Source organism: Alternaria arbusti (genome assembly GCF_024043155.1).
Source record: "Alternaria arbusti strain BMP 1465 chromosome Unknown scaffold_9, whole genome shotgun sequence".
NCBI lineage: Eukaryota > Fungi > Ascomycota > Dothideomycetes > Pleosporales > Pleosporaceae > Alternaria > Alternaria arbusti.
The window spans coordinates 113804-130272 of record NW_026249949.1 but is presented as its reverse complement, the minus strand read 5'-3'; the positions used below and the strand labels follow the sequence as shown (position 1 = coordinate 130272).

Here is a 16469-nt window from a genome sequence, read left to right as displayed (position 1 = left end):
GTGGCATGAGGATGAGACCGCACGGGCAGCGGGTGTAACGCAACAGATTCCCAGAGCCGAGGTAAATAAGCGCACGTCAATTTGTAGACTGTAGTATGCTATCGACATCGCGATGGTTGGCGCGCATAAAGAGTAATATGGTTATGTGTCTGTACGGGTGCGATACTTCTCTCGTTCGTCCTAGCGGATGGGCCGTATGGAAAGCGGAAGTTCTGATTGCCTCGGCGTCTCCGGGCCTCCTCTGGGTCATCGCAGTACTATAGGATGACGGTGGCGCAAAGAAGGCGTACAGGCAATAGAGATAACACTGAGATGAAGACACGATGGGATGGTTGGGTGGGGGGCGGTTTATTATCCCAACGACGCGTTCGTGATTTCGCGGCGGCAACCGCGCCCAGGCAAAGCGCGCCTGCCCATCACTGCCATCACGTGCTTCTAAACAATCGATCAGCGAATTAAAGATTCGCTTCCGATTCGAGCAACACCCCCAAAAATTACTCAAGAATTAAGGTTAATGCTACTACTTTGTCATCAATGAACAAAACACAGGGCAACAGGTGTCTCAACTATCCGAGTTGCTCTTGGCATTTTAGGGATAGCTAATTAGAGCCTCTACATCTACAAATTATACCCTATTGAGTAATGGCTATGCCATTTTAGGATACCAAGCATGAAACCAATAGTTGCAACACTTAATAAGGGAGAAGTCACAATCACGGCTCCCACAATTGAAGCAACATGGGGTGGAACCATGCTCTTATCAGCAAAATTCTACAGACCCTGGATAGAAGGAATTGAGGTCAGTACGGGCTGGAACATAAGCAGTAATAGTAGTACATCACGTGCCCGATTTCGAGCCGTCTAAGGCTTGGGTCCCGTCGTGTCTCGATTCAAGACATATGGGCATCGCGCAGGTCGAGAAACATGTATCAATGACTTGGGTATTCGATAAGATAAGCGTCGTAAGCGTGGTGCTCATCATGCTCATAATACATAAATAGGGTATCGTTTCCCTTGGTACAGCAGGTATATACAACAAAGATTTTCCCCATGTCCAACCATGCCAAAACACCATGCGATGCAAATATTTCATACAAAAACTCGTGAACACGCCGGCAACATCAGTTCAGACGTGCGCCTTCTTCCTCCCTCTCTTCTCACCCTCCTTTCTCATGCGCCCCAACCTGGTCCCGCTGCCAGGCTGGCTCGCCCTCCACCACGTCAGGGGTTTAATCTTGACATGCCAACCGCATTCCTCCACCGATTCGATTCTCTGTTTTGAAACGATGTTGCGGATCTGTTCCGTGGCTACGAGGGGCATGTAATGTCCTGGTGCGAAGAAGTCGCGTTCGGCGTCGCCCCGAAGCGCGGGACTTAGTCATGAGAAGAAGTACTTGGATTCGCGGAGACGAGATACGTCCCAGCCGCCCTTTTGCGGAACGGGCGGGAAGCTGAGTGGGATCCAGACTTGAATCGTACCCTGATCGTAAGCGACACGGGATGCCGATTTCTTCTTTGTCGCGTAGCGACCGCCTTGGGGGTCTTTTGCAAGATCTTCGGCGTCTTCTTCTACAATGTCCATCGTGGATTCGGTGGTGGTGACGGCGTCCTCTTCTTCGCCCAAGGCCTCGTCCTTAACCTGTGTTTCCCTGTCGGCTGACTTCTTATCTTTGGTCTCCCCAAGAAGACTAAGCCTGTACGAGTGGAGTGCCTTGGGATCCTGATTCTCAAGCCAGATGCTGGTAGGTGTGACCATCTCTTCACCTTGCTTCCTCTTCTCGGGATCTTGACTATTTAGAAGCTCTTGCCGCTTGGCCTCGAGCGCAACTTCCTCGAATGAAGCATCTCCGTGCCGTGAGCCATTAGCTTTCGAAAGAATGCCCTTAGCTTGACGGCGCTCATGTCTCCACAGGGTAATCTTCCGACTAACGTCCGCGCCGATATGAAGGGTGGCACGGTACATAGCCCCTGCATAACGCGCAGTGAACTCTGCGGCGAGACGGTCGACGATGTCTTCGGTGTGCATTCGTACGAAGGCATCGCGAAGAATGACGTTGAGGTTGGGGATGTCGGAAGCGTGTGTCCAGAAACTGTCGTGTACGGCGGCGAAGTCAAGACCCATCTCGCTAGCCTTCAATGCCGAAAGCAGCATGTGGCTCGCATCGAGAGAGTGGATGAAGTTGGGCGGAAACGCCTGAAGCTGTTTGCGTTTATCGACTTCATCCTGCTGAGACTTCTTGGCGACTGTAATGTCTTGAATCTTGGTCTTGATCTTTTGAAATCCATCTTTCCTGTAGGGCTGCACAATGGGCATCTTCAGTGGGGTAGTCCAGATAATGCTAGTCGTAAAACTCTCCATAGCCTTGTTGAGTTGCTTTAGTTGACCTGCAGAGACCTTTTGTGGCGCCTTAAATTTCGGATCGTAGAGTGCTCCAGAAGGGTCTGCGCCATCGAAGCGGTCTTTGATCCGTTTGATCTGCTCAGCAGTGATTGATGTCGTTATGCGCTCGCCACATTCGCCAAGCCAGTATTGGATTTCCTGAGCACCGTTGAAGATCTTACCCAAAGCGTCAAAGATTTTGTAGGCAATGTACAACGCGACGCTTCCGAGCGAAGAAACCTGTTTTGTGGGCTCGAAGTTAGGGAACAAGTTGCGTAGCTCGTCTTGCACCTGCTGCTTCGCACCCATGAAGGTAACTCCATAAACATTAGTCATGACTGTTCGCTTCACAACTTTGCGTGTAATGTGGCCGTTGATGAAGCAAGCTTGTGCTAGACCTTTCTCGGCGTCTTTTGCGACCATCTCTTTGACAAGTTCAGCAACACCAGTGTAAATATCCTGTGGTCTGTCGGAAGGCTCAAGATTGACCTGACGAGCACCGGCGTAGTCACCACCGAGCGCTGCGTAATGTTGGAGTCCGTTACATGTTCCATCCTGATGAACAGGTAATTGTGAAACAAAACGGGTCGGATCAGGCAGATCATGGGCGTTCTTCAGCTCCATGCAGCAAGACAAGCATTGCCATGGGTCTTCCGCCTGAGTCCACCACCGTCTGCCGCCCAAAGGATTTGTCGCAGAGTCGTAGATCTCTTCCAGATTATCCATGGTGAACTGTTCACGTTCTCGCAGACTAGCCTTATCGTAGCCGTAAAGGTTGGCAAGATGGATCTTGAGCCACTGTAAACCGACAGTACCGAGCTCTTTGCCGTTCGCAAACTTGAGGAGTCCTCTCGAAATATCGGATCCGATGTGATTGAGGATAGGCGGGATTGGATAGGCACGACCTCGGAAGTCGACGCTGTGCGGGAAGAATATCTGCTTTTCGTTCACGTATGCTCGTGCCGTCTCTAGCTGGAAGTTTTGGAAACACCGCTGCGAATGCAGACCACCCACGCTGTTCTCATATTCCTTTAGAGCCCTGCCCCACTTCGCCCGTTCCTGTAATGTGGCATCTCCAGAAGGTTCTTTGGGACGTTTGAGGCCATTAACAGAGTCTTCTCCTACAAGAGACCCAATACTCTCGCCAGAGTTCCACGCCTGAGCCATGACCTCGAAGACGGGAGTATTGATCTGCCAAGGTACACGACCGAGCACGTCCAGACCAGCCATGACTTTGTTCATGTCACCGTTTTCGATGGCTGACTTGGCATAAGCACGCTGTGCGCTATCACCTGCCTTTTGGCGAACTACCTTCTGCGGGATGGTGTAGTACCCTCCATCCTCAAAACTGGACCATGGTTTCGGTTCAACTACCATTGGTAGCCTGACTGAATGGATGCTATGCACAGAATCGGTTCGTAACTTGGAAATGAGCTCATGGTGAGGCACGAGTAAGCCCAGCTTTTTGCCTTGATGATATCCGACTGCATGATGGAAGGCGGCCATATTACGGGACAGCGTCTTGCCAGTTCTGGGGTCGTTTGCGGTCACGGTGAGGGTTGCGCTTTGAAGCAAAAGCTCTAAACAGAGAGCTCCAATCCGGGTTCGTACGGATAGTGGTATGTCGGCCTTTTCGATTTGATAGCTCATTTTCGGAGGTGCTGGTGTAGAAGAAGCCTCTTGGGTATCTTTAGTCTCTTTGGAAAGTTTCTCGACCAGATTCATCCGGGTCTGCTTGCGCTGCTTGCGGAGGAAAGCATCACGTCTCGTCTGTGACTCGGCGTTGAGGTAGTCTTGGACGTCGGTACCGATGGAAACAGACAGCGCGGCGACTTTGTAGGCGGAGTTGTCTTCGTCTTTACCCTTTACTGCAGCCTGAGTAGCGCGTGCAACTGTGATTGCGGCCAACTTTTCAGGCCTGCATCTCTCCAGCCAAACACCGTAGGAAAGGGCTTCATCACGCGTCTTGACCTTTTCGGGGTCGGACAAGGTGTCCTTTACGTTTGCAATACGCTGCTTGAACAGCGGTACGAGGGCAGAGTACCAGCCGTACATGATGGCCTGTATAGGCTTGGAGTTCATAACGCCATAGATACCAATTTCTTGCATCTTCTCATCTTCTTGTTTCCATCTCTCAACAGCAGCTTCTACTCCATCCTGTTCAATCTTCAGTTGTCGTGCGTATGCGTAAGCCCTGTCCTTGTCTTCTTGAGTCCCAGGCATATCATGTGGGTAGGGAACGCTTGACCCATCGTCGAACATGGTGAGGGCTTGCTTCAGCGAGTCGAGACCCATGCCCTTCTGTCTCACGGGTTTGATGGGCTGTGCTGGATTGGACACCAGACCGTGGTCTATAAGGTTCTTGCGACCAGAGGGAGTGGCGACGTGGAGATCCTGGACCTCCTCGACCGAGGGGGGTTCGTTGAAGGACTCCGGTTGCAGACGGATCAATAGGTCCCACTCCTCGTCGGAGAATTCGGGAGAGGCGTTGATCTGGTCAAGAACATGGTCGCCGTGTCTGCGTGCGGTTGCAATGTATTCCCGTACTGCGTTTTCCTGCGTGCCCTCGTCTAGGAAGCTCATAGCCGCCCGGATTAGGGTAACAAAAGTCTGCGCATTGGGCTGGATGCCCTTTGCGACCATGTTGTTCTTGTACCAGTCTTGGACTTTCTGCATGCCCTCGGCACTTGGGTCCATCTGGTTACTCTCGAGCAGCGTCTGCAGATAGACATTGTTGGCGTCCAAGAGCTCTGCAGCTTCGGGATTGAAGACGGAGGCGAGGCGGGCGATGATGCTGGCAGCTCGGTCCAGGCGGCCAACCCGCAGGCAGGCGTAGAGATTCTGGTGTAGCTCGATTGGGTCGGCACCGAGGCCGTAGACAGAACGCATCGGAGGGGATGCCGCTAACGTGTCACGCACGACGAGAGGATTTGAAGCGTCCCATGGCTGGAGCCGCGACAACTCAGGCGATTGGAACTGGCGTCCTAGCGACAGCGCAAAGGGATCGAAGGGGAGGGCCGAGGGCGGTGGGGGTTGCATCTGCGCAGACGTGGCGAGGGAGCGTGTCTCGTGCCGTGACGACAGTGAGGTCGGTCGTTGCCGCTGCCGTTGCCGTTGGCTCGCATCATGTGGTGTGTGTGAAGTCTTGCGGGAGAGCGCTGGGCAGAGCCACGGCAGCGTCAATTGCTGCGACAGCGTCGAGGGCGTCGTGTAGGCATTTCTGCGGATGTTCCGCCCTAACGCTCGTGAGAGCATGTCGTGGGAAGGAGCGTGGCGCGTGCAAGTCTATGGGGTATTAAACAGATAAGAAAGAAAGAAAGACCAGACTGCTCAACGCCGGAAGACAAGTGGAAGGGACGATGCAGTAAATCGGGGGTATCAACTGGACGTCGAGTTGCCTCGCAGTTGAAGTTTCTCTCTCATGGAAATTTTGGCCGACCATCAGATCCATGCCCGCGTCATCACCGAAACGGCATCGCCCCACCTTGGCACCTTCCTCGCCACCCGAGCCACTAGCCACGGCCCTGCGCCTCTAGCACGAGATGATTACATAACACATCGATCATTCGCATCAGCATCAAGTGAAAGTGGTATTATACAAGCTACATTTCGAGCTCGACCCATCATGGTTCTACACTTTCAGCTGTAGGTCTCGTGATCGTCCTTTCCCTCGTCGACGTCGCTATGGGTAGCGCATCCTCAATCAGCTTCTCCAGCTCATCATCAATGGGCGCATCAAACATCTCCACCTCTCTCGTCTCGTCATCCACCCAGTCACTACCATCCTCGTCTCCGAAGCAGAACAAATCACCAGCTTCACCAGCAACAAACTTCTTATGCTTGCCTTTGGGTATCTTGCAGCCTCCAACTTCCGTGCGGAACAAGTCGGCGTACTCTTTCGCAACGGTAGATGTGTTTGCGGGAGCAATATGTTTCCCGTCATAGAGAAGGTGGGGCAGGTGAGGTATCTCGGGTAGGTCGCCTTTAAAAGGCAGCGCTTGGTGGAGGGGCACTGAGCCTGGGATGACTGGCGGTTCGGGGTTTTGCGGTGGCTTGGGCGGTGTATCGGCGCGCAGGAACGGTGCATCTGTCTCCTTTGGTACAGTTGAACCTTCTTTTCCGTCCTCAGATGGCGTCGCGGAGAATTCCTCGGGGATGTGATACAACTCGGTGTGGATGGTGACCAGTGCATTATCCATCGCTGCAGGATACAGGAGCGAATAACCTCGCGCCCGCATAAACTCTAGCATGTACTCTGTCCATGCCGGAAGGGTCTCAGAAACCAGCTTCCCCCGAGATGTTGACTTGGCCGACTGCTGATGTTTCACAACACGGTTGCTGAGGAATGAATGCCACTCTGCCCATTTGTCCCCCAACAACAACACCGCATGGCTGTTTGGAGCCTGCCACATGTAAGGCACGCTCTTAGCGTCAGGATACAACTTCTTGTACCGATCCGTGTGCATGTCGCTAGTCGAAGGAGCCTCCAGCTTCGTCTTGCCATCTAAGAGCGTCGGTGGTAACTCCAGGCTCATGCCCATTAGCTTTTCGTTATCCTCTGCACCGTAAGTAGAGTACTTGTATTCCAACAACGCATACTTGACAAAGTGGAAGTACTGTGGCGATAGCTGAGCCTGCGGTGAGAGCAGTAGCACGTGCGAATTGGCTGTGCTTGCAGGGTAGAACAATTCCAAGAAACGTATCGCCGACTCCTCTTGATCATGGCGGTGGGTTGAGATGCGGCGTCTGATGCTGAGGCCGCTTCCTGTCGTTGGGTTGTCACTCTTTGGGGGCCATTTGAACTTTTCAATGTGCTCTTTAACTGATACATCGAGCTCGGCTGGTAGCTCGATCGTGATGCGGGGCAGTGTCAGACCGCTGTAATCAGCATCTTTGATCGACTCCAGCAGTCGAAGAACACTGGATGAGCCCGACGGAACTTGGATCAGAATGTCTACAGTGGGATCGTGCCAGTGCTTGAGCGAGCCGGCGTCAAGTCGCGAGACCCAAGCGAAGTCCTCCAATCTATCCTTTGGTACTTCGACAAGAGGCATCTTCAGCGCACTGGTTTTACTTCGCATGCCTCGCACGAAGAATGCATCTTCAGACATCGAGTCGTCGATAACGACTGCTTGTGGATGCAGGAAGCTATTGATGTGCGACATTGCTCCTGTCACCGCTGTCTCAGCGCGTACATCGGTACTATACCTATAAGCAGCCTTTGATCAGCACTGTCTGTTCTTAAAGAATCTTTGCACGACATTCCTTGAAGACTCAAGATGAAGAGTCGCGCGGGTGTACATACTCTGTATAATCCGGTCGCGCATCATGCCACACGGCAGGACACTTAACCTTGTCTATCCCATTTATCTCTAGCAAATCTTCTATTGGTATATCCTCCCTCCCCATGAAAGCCGCGTGTACGTGGTTCCTGTTCCATTGCGACATGTCGCACACCATTGGCAAAAGCGTCGAAACGCTCTTCAGATTCGACATGGCAAATAGTATATTCCTATTCTTCTTCTCGTACCCACCCGTTGCCGAGGCAGACGCGCGCAGCGAGCTAGCGAGACGGAAGAAGCGTATCTGCCCATCGTATGTATGCGGGATTGCGTCTCCGCGTCTGGGTTTTTGTGTGCCCGGGGGCGGTCCCGTAGGTTCGTCGTCGTTGCCGGTCGCGCCCGGCTTCTGATACGTCGATGAGATGGGTCGTCCGCGATATCGCTGTTCGACCACCGGGTCTTCGAGGTCGTCCGAGCTGCCATGGAAGGTGTAGTACAAGAGGCATAAGGCTACTATCGCGAGTAGTATTCTTCTCCGTCGCCAGCGGAATGTGTGGTTCCACATAGACCAGCTAGACTGGCGCGCGGGCTTGTATCGGTGGTCGTCGTCTTTCTTGCCCAGCTCTTCATCGCCTGGGAGCGTCGTCTTTCGATACATGACGCCGCGAATGGAGCTTCGCTGTAATCACGCGCTGTACAAGGTCTATCTCTCCGCTAGCATTCATCCATGGCGATATCGGATTAAATGTCGCGTGCGATTCTACGTACGGGCGGCGGAAGCTGTGTGAGCATGCGACGGGTTGCTGACCTCAGCTATGGGGGTAATACGGAGGGTCCCAAGTTGAGAGAAACGGATGCGCGTATCCTAAAACCATGAATACAACATAACGGGTGGTGTAAGGTCCCTTCAAAGGCGTGTCGGAGGCAATGGAAGAGGACATCTGGAGTTGCGATAACCTCGATTCATTGTCCTCTCGGAAAGCACATCCCTGCAACGCATCATCCCGCTCGCTTGCAGCTGCCGCCACGTGCCGTCTACGCTACTGCGAACCCTCACCTGCTTCCCTCCAGGGCTCACAACTGCCATCTCGTCCCAAAATCACGCGTGAGCTGCCACATCATCGCTTCTTCGACTGTCAGTATTGGCGGGCTGCATACGATCATCACGCCGATTTCTAACACAGCTGTGGAGCTTTACGGACGCCGAAAGCCATTTAGATTAATCAATACGCCCACGCCGGACCAATCTATCCATCTACTACTCACACCTTCTCATGCTCAGCCAATCGCTCATCTGCCGCCTTCAGAGCCTCACGCAGTACCTGCTCATTCCGCGGCTTGAAGAGAATCTGGTAAGGCCGGCACATAGTCACCAGACTGGTAGGGTCTGAGCTGCCACGGACAGGATGCACGTCCACCTCCGACTCCGATACAAGCTCAAAGCTGTTCAGCATGCGCAGGAAAACGAGATACAGCTCGCGATTGGCCAACAATGAGCCTGCGCACATCCTGTAACCCAGCCCGTATGTGTGCAAAGGTGCATCCGGCTGCTCGAGCCAGCGCTCGGGGCGGAACTCGTCGGGGTCGCTCCAGACCTCGGGATCTACGTTGTAGTCAGTATCGCTGTTCCTAGTGTAGATCGTGAAGACTGAGAATGGCTTACCCATGTTGCACGCCCATGCGTTCAGATATATCGTACTACCAGCTGGGATAAGCTTACCCTCATACATGACATCCTTGATGGTCGCACGAGGCAGCGCCAGTCGTAGTACAGTATAGTAGCGCAGACACTCTCTGACCAGTGCGACGATATATCCGCACTTCTGGTCGTCATACGCATCCGCGAGCGGCTCGTCCTCCGAGTAAAACTTGCGGATCTCCCTGATGGCTTTTTCTTGGATATCCGGTCTTTGAGCCAGCAACGCGACACTCCACTGCACAAGGGTCGTGATTGTGTCTAGACCGCCAGACAACATTGTCAGACTGATGGACGTCAACTCCTCCTTGTTCAGCGCGGCTTCTTTGTCCTGGATGATATTCGCCTGGATACATGTCTTGTGGGTGCCTTTTTCCATGCGTTCGTCTAGCTCGCGATTCAACTTGGTCAGATACACATCCCTTCGGCGACGATGCTCTTTCGCAGACTTTGTGCCAGAGCTGAAGGGGTTGAGTCTCAGCAGTGGAATGTAGTCCTGCAAGTTTCCAGTCGTACTACGGAACTTCGAGATGGCTGCTTCGACCTCGCATATCTCATGGAACATAGGGTCGTGACGGCTGCTCATCCGCGTTCCCCAGTTGAGAGTCAGCGCAAGAGAAAGAGAGAGGCGCTCGATCATGGGCATTGGGTTGACACCAACGGTACCGGCCTGTCCTGACTCGAGTCCGTCCTTTACAAACTCTTTCGTTTCAAGATCTAGGTGGTCGATGTACGTCGCAATCGACGGCTTGTTAAGCGCGGCAGCAGCGCCCTTTCTCCTTCGCTTGAGCGAATCGTTGAAGGGTGAAGTTCCGATGGTCGTACCAGCAGTGTTTGAAAGAACCTGACATCTATCAGAGACATGTCAACATTCCCGTTTCTCTCCACTCACCTTATGGAACGTCCAAAAGACCGGCCTTGAACTCAGCGCCTGGCTATTCCCACCAAAGATCTTCCTTGCAGCCTCAGCGCTGTTCACCACGATCACCGGCTCGTTCCCCAGCTGTATCTGGTACACAGCGCCAAACGTCTTGCTCCATTCCCGGTACTTCTCCGCCGCGTTGTACTTGATATCCGGGATATTGCCAACCAAAGGCCAGTTCGTCGGCCCAGTAAAACCCTTGATGCGCCGCGAGTATCGCACATATTCGTTTCCGACAAGATAAGATATCGGAAAAAGTATCAACAAGACGAACAGAGTGCGAACTGGATGATCTGCAAACTGCGATGATAGCAGCGGGAGGACAGTGGAGATCATGGTGTTCGCTAGTGGCTCCTTGGAGCGCTTGCCGGAAACAACAAGACGGTCAAGGGTTGATGATGGACCACGACGCGATAGTGGCCTTTTACTAGCAAGAGCCGGTCATTCTATATATCTACCGTTCTTCGATTATGGCGGCTTCCCCGGGCTTGATGTGGGTGAGGCCGGCTAATGCGGGGAAGAAGGTCCGCTGTTGGGGCCGCGGAATTGGGCGATGGGGAGTGCGGAACTAGTGCGCGAGGGCGCTACCACGCCATTGTGGGTTGTTCTCAACATTTTCGAGGACAGGTTGAACTTGTCGCTTTCGCGATCCAGAACGGAGGTTATGTTTTCGAGCACTCGACACGCTCGTGTTGGTCTACGTCACCGCTGTCTGCACTCAATCTTCGCCCAAGTACCACTTCCCACATCTCTGCCTCTCGTGGTCGCATCACACCCATGACAGCCTCATAGTCATTTTCGAGCAACTGTTTCAAAGCAAGCCGCCGTCATGAATTACTCGACTCATTGTTTGACGTGGCCGGGTCGCTTTGACGGCTCACACGCCTCAAGGTCAGTGCGCGACAATGCCCCTGCTGTCTATTACTCAATATGGTCGTCGCAGGGGCTTCACGGACTCACCAACATGGCAATCCAACACCCTTATAACTCCTAACTCCCGCATATGACTCTGGCAACTCGAATTTATCACCCAACGTATCGCACACTCTTCGGAGTAGGCAGCAACCCGACCTCATCCAAGAGAGAGAGAGAGAGTCATTTGTAGTGATGCCCAAGATGGATGTCTACCCAGAATTTGCTGGTCTGTGTGGTAATACAGATCGCGCAAATCGACCAAGTTTGTGTTTAGCCCCATATACAACACCAATCTGTGACTCCTCGGGCATGACTTGAGTCTTGTACAATGTCGAGTATGACTGCAAGACGTTGAAGTGTCATAATCACACATTCAGCGGTATAAAAAGCTAGCAACCAGCGCTTTAATACACATGTTACCGATTTTACACAGCTACGATCCTCACCTCAACATGGATCCAACAATCGAATGGAACTCTGTCAAATTTGAATTGAAGAAAGACTGGCTCAAAGGAGAATTCAGCTGCCGTAGCAAGCCCGTTGATGGGAGAATGCCCAGGGAAGCGAACTTCTTCTTGATCTTTTATAAAGACACGGACATAGCCCTCCCCCACCCCTACAAAGCATATACCATCGACCAAGGGGCGGCTGAACGTTGTTGCAGTTCAGACTTTACACACGTCGTTAATATTGAGGCGTATCAAATTCCTGAAATTCCTGAAATCGAAGGTTCTGGGAGCGACTACCAAAAGATGATGAGAAAATGCAAGGAGCCCAGATTTCACGGCGCTCTTGGAGTATGGGAGGAAGAACACAAGATGTCCAATCACTATGAGTATCTCTCATGTTGGCCCATGCCTAGGTTGACCCGATATCCTGGACTAACCGAGGTGAAGTACACGATTTGTTAGGAGGTGAAATCGAATCCGAACAGCGCGACCGCAAGATCAAGGCTGCGTTGAAATCGGGGATGGCCGTGGACGTAACAAAGCATCCAGAGACGGCTCATTTCTGGATCGGACAGTATAGTCCAGAGTTCTGGGACGAGTCGACACGTCGCAAGAGAAGCGGTAAAGGGGTCACCACAGAACGAGAAATTGCCGATGCGATCTTCACGATGAAAAAGCGTGCATTTCGTATAGAGGATTGGTCTAGTTTCGGATATAATTTGATGGATCCAATCTATGTCAATACGCATTGGTTTGGGAGGACGGAATACATATGGATATGGCCTCGAGACCCTGAGGCAAACCTCATTCTATTCATGCGCAGCGACAACGGTAAGCCAGTAGTCTACGATCACATACGACATCCACTTACGCATAACAGTCCAGCAGGAATTACAGAGACTGAAATTGGAGCACAAGTTCCCAAAACCGGAGAAAAACGAGGAGACTTTCAATATCACCACTTACTTTGCTCACCAACGCAAGATTCAGGAGGCAAAACAGCAAACGCAAACCTGAGATTGAGCGGGCGTCTCGATGGGCTTTACTTCAGTGGGCGTTTCTTTCCATGTTTTAGCGTACTGTTCAACACAGTCGCTCTGCTGATACAAATGTACATTAATGTATACACTGTTCTCATGTCATGGAGTGCAGCCGAAATTGCCATATCTGCTTCCTCTGGTGCTTGAATGCCTTACTGAATTCTGGATCCGATGGCGTTATGCTCCGTCAAATCTTAACATGCAAGCATTACTCTCTAGTGTACTAGCAACACCTGAAATAGGATGATATTTGGCTACTAGCACTGCTTCGTATTAGACTATAGGTCCTTTCCAAGAAAGAAGCGAGACATTTCTACGAATTTGAAGGCACTACAACGAAGAGGTATCATTTTGCAAAAGGGAAAATGATTGATGACGTGTATCACATCATGAATAGTGTGTACCGCACGGCGGACTACCTAAGTCACTGAATGTCTCTCTCGGACGGTCGCTCCACTGCAACGAGCGACTCACAACTTCCAAGATCCATATGTACCCATCCAATCAGGGCCTCTCGAGAAGAGAAGTATTGTTAACGCAAGCGCTTTAGAACGGTCGCCAGATCCAGGTCATCCCCTTGGAGGAACAGTGGCTTTTAGCGGCATGCCTGCGTGGAGATTCATACAGGCAGTGTGTGATGGCCAGCGCAGCAAGTATGGCGACATATGAGCTGCGAATGAATACTTAGGTAGTCACACACGACTAATTCCACGCTGACATGGCCCCAAAGGTAGTTCAATGTCGCATCGAGGCTATGCAAATGTGAACATCTTAGCTGAATATCCCCACGCAACTGACGAGGAGTCAAAGAGACGGAGAAGACGACCGGAGACAATCACAGCGAATCACAAGAGCCTCGTTGCTAAGTCTGGACAATGGCATCACCGCTCCGATGCGCGGCCCGCGACACGTGAGCAGCGCGGCACCGGAACGAGCTGATGTTCAAACACGTACCTGAGCTGCACATGGCACACGCAACAAACGTGTGGGGGTTTGAGGCCCCCGTCACGAACGCATTCCACAGCCTCAGCAACCCCACGAGCTCCCAACGCACAACCTGATCACAAGGGCATCGCGAAAGGCCATGAGTATCAATGGGAATTTTGAGCGACGGACCGACACAGCGGTTGCGGTGAGCGTTCGTTCAATGTATAAAGCCCGGCTCTTCACGATATATGAAGGTACATTGATACTGGAGCTTTACATTCCCAGTCCTTCTTCACATTATTCCCGATCACATATCTTTACATATCAGCACCGATACCCCTCCTGATTTTCTTCTCTTCAAACCCTACATCACACTCAACACTCCGTACCTGCGAGCAGCATCAGCACTTACATGAAGGAATCTCCGCGCCAGGCGGAGAAGTCACTCCGCCAAAGCGAACACGAACCTGGCGATACCTTTCTCGAACGGCATGTCTATACCCCGCTTGACGTCGAAGGCAATCGCAGCTACTTGAGAGAGGCCACACACAGTCCCCAGAACCCGGGATCCTCGCATGGATCCCGCGGGCCTTCCGGCCAACGCTACGGTCAAGCAAACGACTTCAGCCAATCTTATATGTCGGATACCGGACTCGATGCGGCCGCTACCGTATCGCACGATCCACGTATTGCCATGCAGACATCGCGATTCGTTCCCCACAGCGACAACAACCATTTGCGTGGCATCAATAGCTACGTTGATCTGACCAGCCCGAGCTGTCGGGACAGCGAACTCATGAGCAAAGGTCCCGCGCATGCATACTCGATACATCAGCGGTCTATCTCCAGGGAAGGCCCTTCGCTCGCGCCTATGCCGTCGACAGAACGTTCTAGCATGGGACCGCAGGCGGCACATCAGCTTTACGAACCGTTCCGAGGTCTGTTCAATGACTCCGGGCACGCGAAGGAGTACCGACAGAACAAGATGCGATTCAACCGTGAGCCTTGGAGAGATCCTGCCACTGACCCGACCATCGAGATGGTTGAACGTGATCGCGACCGCAACGTAGAGCGCATCTACAACGCGATGGTCAGCGGCGATCATGCTAGAGACAACCCCAAATCAACCGCGCGGAAGAGATGGATCGAAGAGCCGCATTACCAGTCCGACTTGGTGGAAGCATACGCGCACAAGGTGTTTGACTGCCTGCTCGAGCAGGTCAGGAAAGGATTCCGCGGTTGGCAGCAGAACGACTATGTCAACGACGAGCGCAAGGGCGAGGACGAGGACAAAGACACCGACTGTGCCGGCCGGCTAGACAACATCGTCACCGCCCTTGCACAAGAGAAGTGTATCTGCGAGAACGTCATGTGCTCGGCGTGGCAGATCCGCATGTTTGTTAACGCACCTAAGGCATATTCTAAGCGTAAGGACCAGAACCGAGTGGGAAATAGCAAGAGGCCAAACGCGAAAGGGCACAGTGTACCTGATGACAATCCGCGCGCATCGAAGAGGGCTCGTACCAGCGCTGCTCCACGGACCGGACAGGCGCGTGGTCACTCTTCACCAGCTTCCGAGCTGCCGTTGTCGCGTGGAAACACACCGCAGGAGTCTTCGGGACCGACAGGCTCACCGTACTTCACTACGCCAGTGGCCCAGCGAATGACGGCCTTCAGTCCTCCGTCTAGGTTTCTAGCACCTCAGGCTCCGGCCATGCGCCCTCCACCTCGCTCGTACCATACCTCGTTCGACCAACGTCTTGTCTCCGCATCGTCGCCTCCTATGCAGTCATCATTCACACAAGCGCGGATTCCACAGGGTCAGCCTCTTTCACCGATCACCTCAATCTCACCTACTCAGCATTCGCCCTTCCCACCTCCGCCAATGCCACGGAGCAGGTTCTCAGCTTCTGCTAGCCCCGATGACGTTAAGCCACCGAACAGAAACACAGACCCGTTCTCCAGTCCTTGGGGACATGCAATTCGGTCAGACGCATCCTCTCATGACGTGTTCGCACACTTAGATCCAGCTGGCAGCTCGGATTTTCCAGGAGTTGAGGACTGGCAGCATGGTGTGGAACCGTTCCCGCCAGACGACGCGTCGAGCAACGCCAACCTCTTCGCGCAACATCCCGAGATGGGTGTCTGCCTTGCCGATATGGAGCTTTTGCCCTCGTTCACCGTGAATGATGTTGTAGGTGGGAACGTCTTCGACCCCTGGCAGCACCAGGACAGCGGGCACTGAATGTCAGGTACCCCCAGCAGCCGTCAGAACCAGCCCTGGTACCATGGGTACAGATCAACCTAGGAAGAACCTGAACAGATCTGGAACCTACATCGACATTAAGTTACCTACTTTGCATGTTTCCATGTTAATGTAGGCTGCGGACCTGTTCAGTTTTCTTCTTGTGCAAGGTGGGTACGTACTATCTCGGATGACGGGGCAACGTACCTTTGCATTCGCAAGCGCTAGGAGACGTACTTTGTACTTGCAGTGGTTCTTTTCGACCTTCTTTCCTCCACTTGTTGACCACCTGGGTAGTGTGGCAACTGGTCCCGATTGATTATCTCCCAGTATACGTTGGCGCTGTACAAATTTGTGGTACTGTTTGAACTTTTTGTTTTGTACATTATCTTTTGTTGTCCAGAGTCGTTCAGTAATGAAGATGGAGAGCTTTGGCGGCGCTGTAATTAGAGTGTGGACTTCGGTCTTGGAGACGTCATTCGCGGAGCTGTGGGAGCTCTATTCTTATGTTGTAATCTATTGTTAGCCCGTAGTTTAATGAATCGTCAATACTATGTCATTCGATCCGCAGCCATGCAATGATACATTTGGATAGTGGATGCGCATTCGAGAA

At 52.5% G+C, this 16469-nt stretch overlaps 4 protein-coding genes across 4 annotated transcripts; 1 reads left to right on the top strand and 3 right to left on the bottom strand.

Moving 5' to 3' along the window:
- Positions 1-1378: 1378 nt before the first annotated feature.
- J4E86_006958 (uncharacterized protein) lies at positions 1379-5635 on the bottom strand (the record flags this gene model as incomplete). Its single annotated transcript, XM_051447480.1, has 2 exons — positions 1379-3658; positions 3788-5635. 2 exons carry the CDS (start codon positions 5633-5635, stop codon positions 1379-1381), a joined length of 4128 nt encoding a protein of 1375 aa, XP_051301078.1.
- A 368-nt stretch (positions 5636-6003) lies between these two features.
- On the bottom strand, positions 6004-8320 carry J4E86_006957 (uncharacterized protein; the record flags this gene model as incomplete). Its single annotated transcript, XM_051447479.1, has 2 exons — positions 6004-7588; positions 7686-8320. The coding sequence occupies 2 exons, from the start codon at positions 8318-8320 to the stop codon at positions 6004-6006; spliced, it is 2220 nt and encodes a 739-aa protein (XP_051301077.1).
- A 604-nt stretch (positions 8321-8924) lies between these two features.
- Positions 8925-10616, bottom strand: J4E86_006956 (uncharacterized protein; the record flags this gene model as incomplete). Its single annotated transcript, XM_051447478.1, has 3 exons — positions 8925-9265; positions 9326-10202; positions 10251-10616. The coding sequence occupies 3 exons, from the start codon at positions 10614-10616 to the stop codon at positions 8925-8927; spliced, it is 1584 nt and encodes a 527-aa protein (XP_051301076.1).
- A 3407-nt stretch (positions 10617-14023) lies between these two features.
- On the top strand, positions 14024-15856 carry J4E86_006955 (uncharacterized protein; the record flags this gene model as incomplete). Its single annotated transcript, XM_051447477.1, has 1 exon — positions 14024-15856. The coding sequence occupies one exon, from the start codon at positions 14024-14026 to the stop codon at positions 15854-15856; it is 1833 nt and encodes a 610-aa protein (XP_051301075.1).
- Positions 15857-16469: the final 613 nt, after the last annotated feature.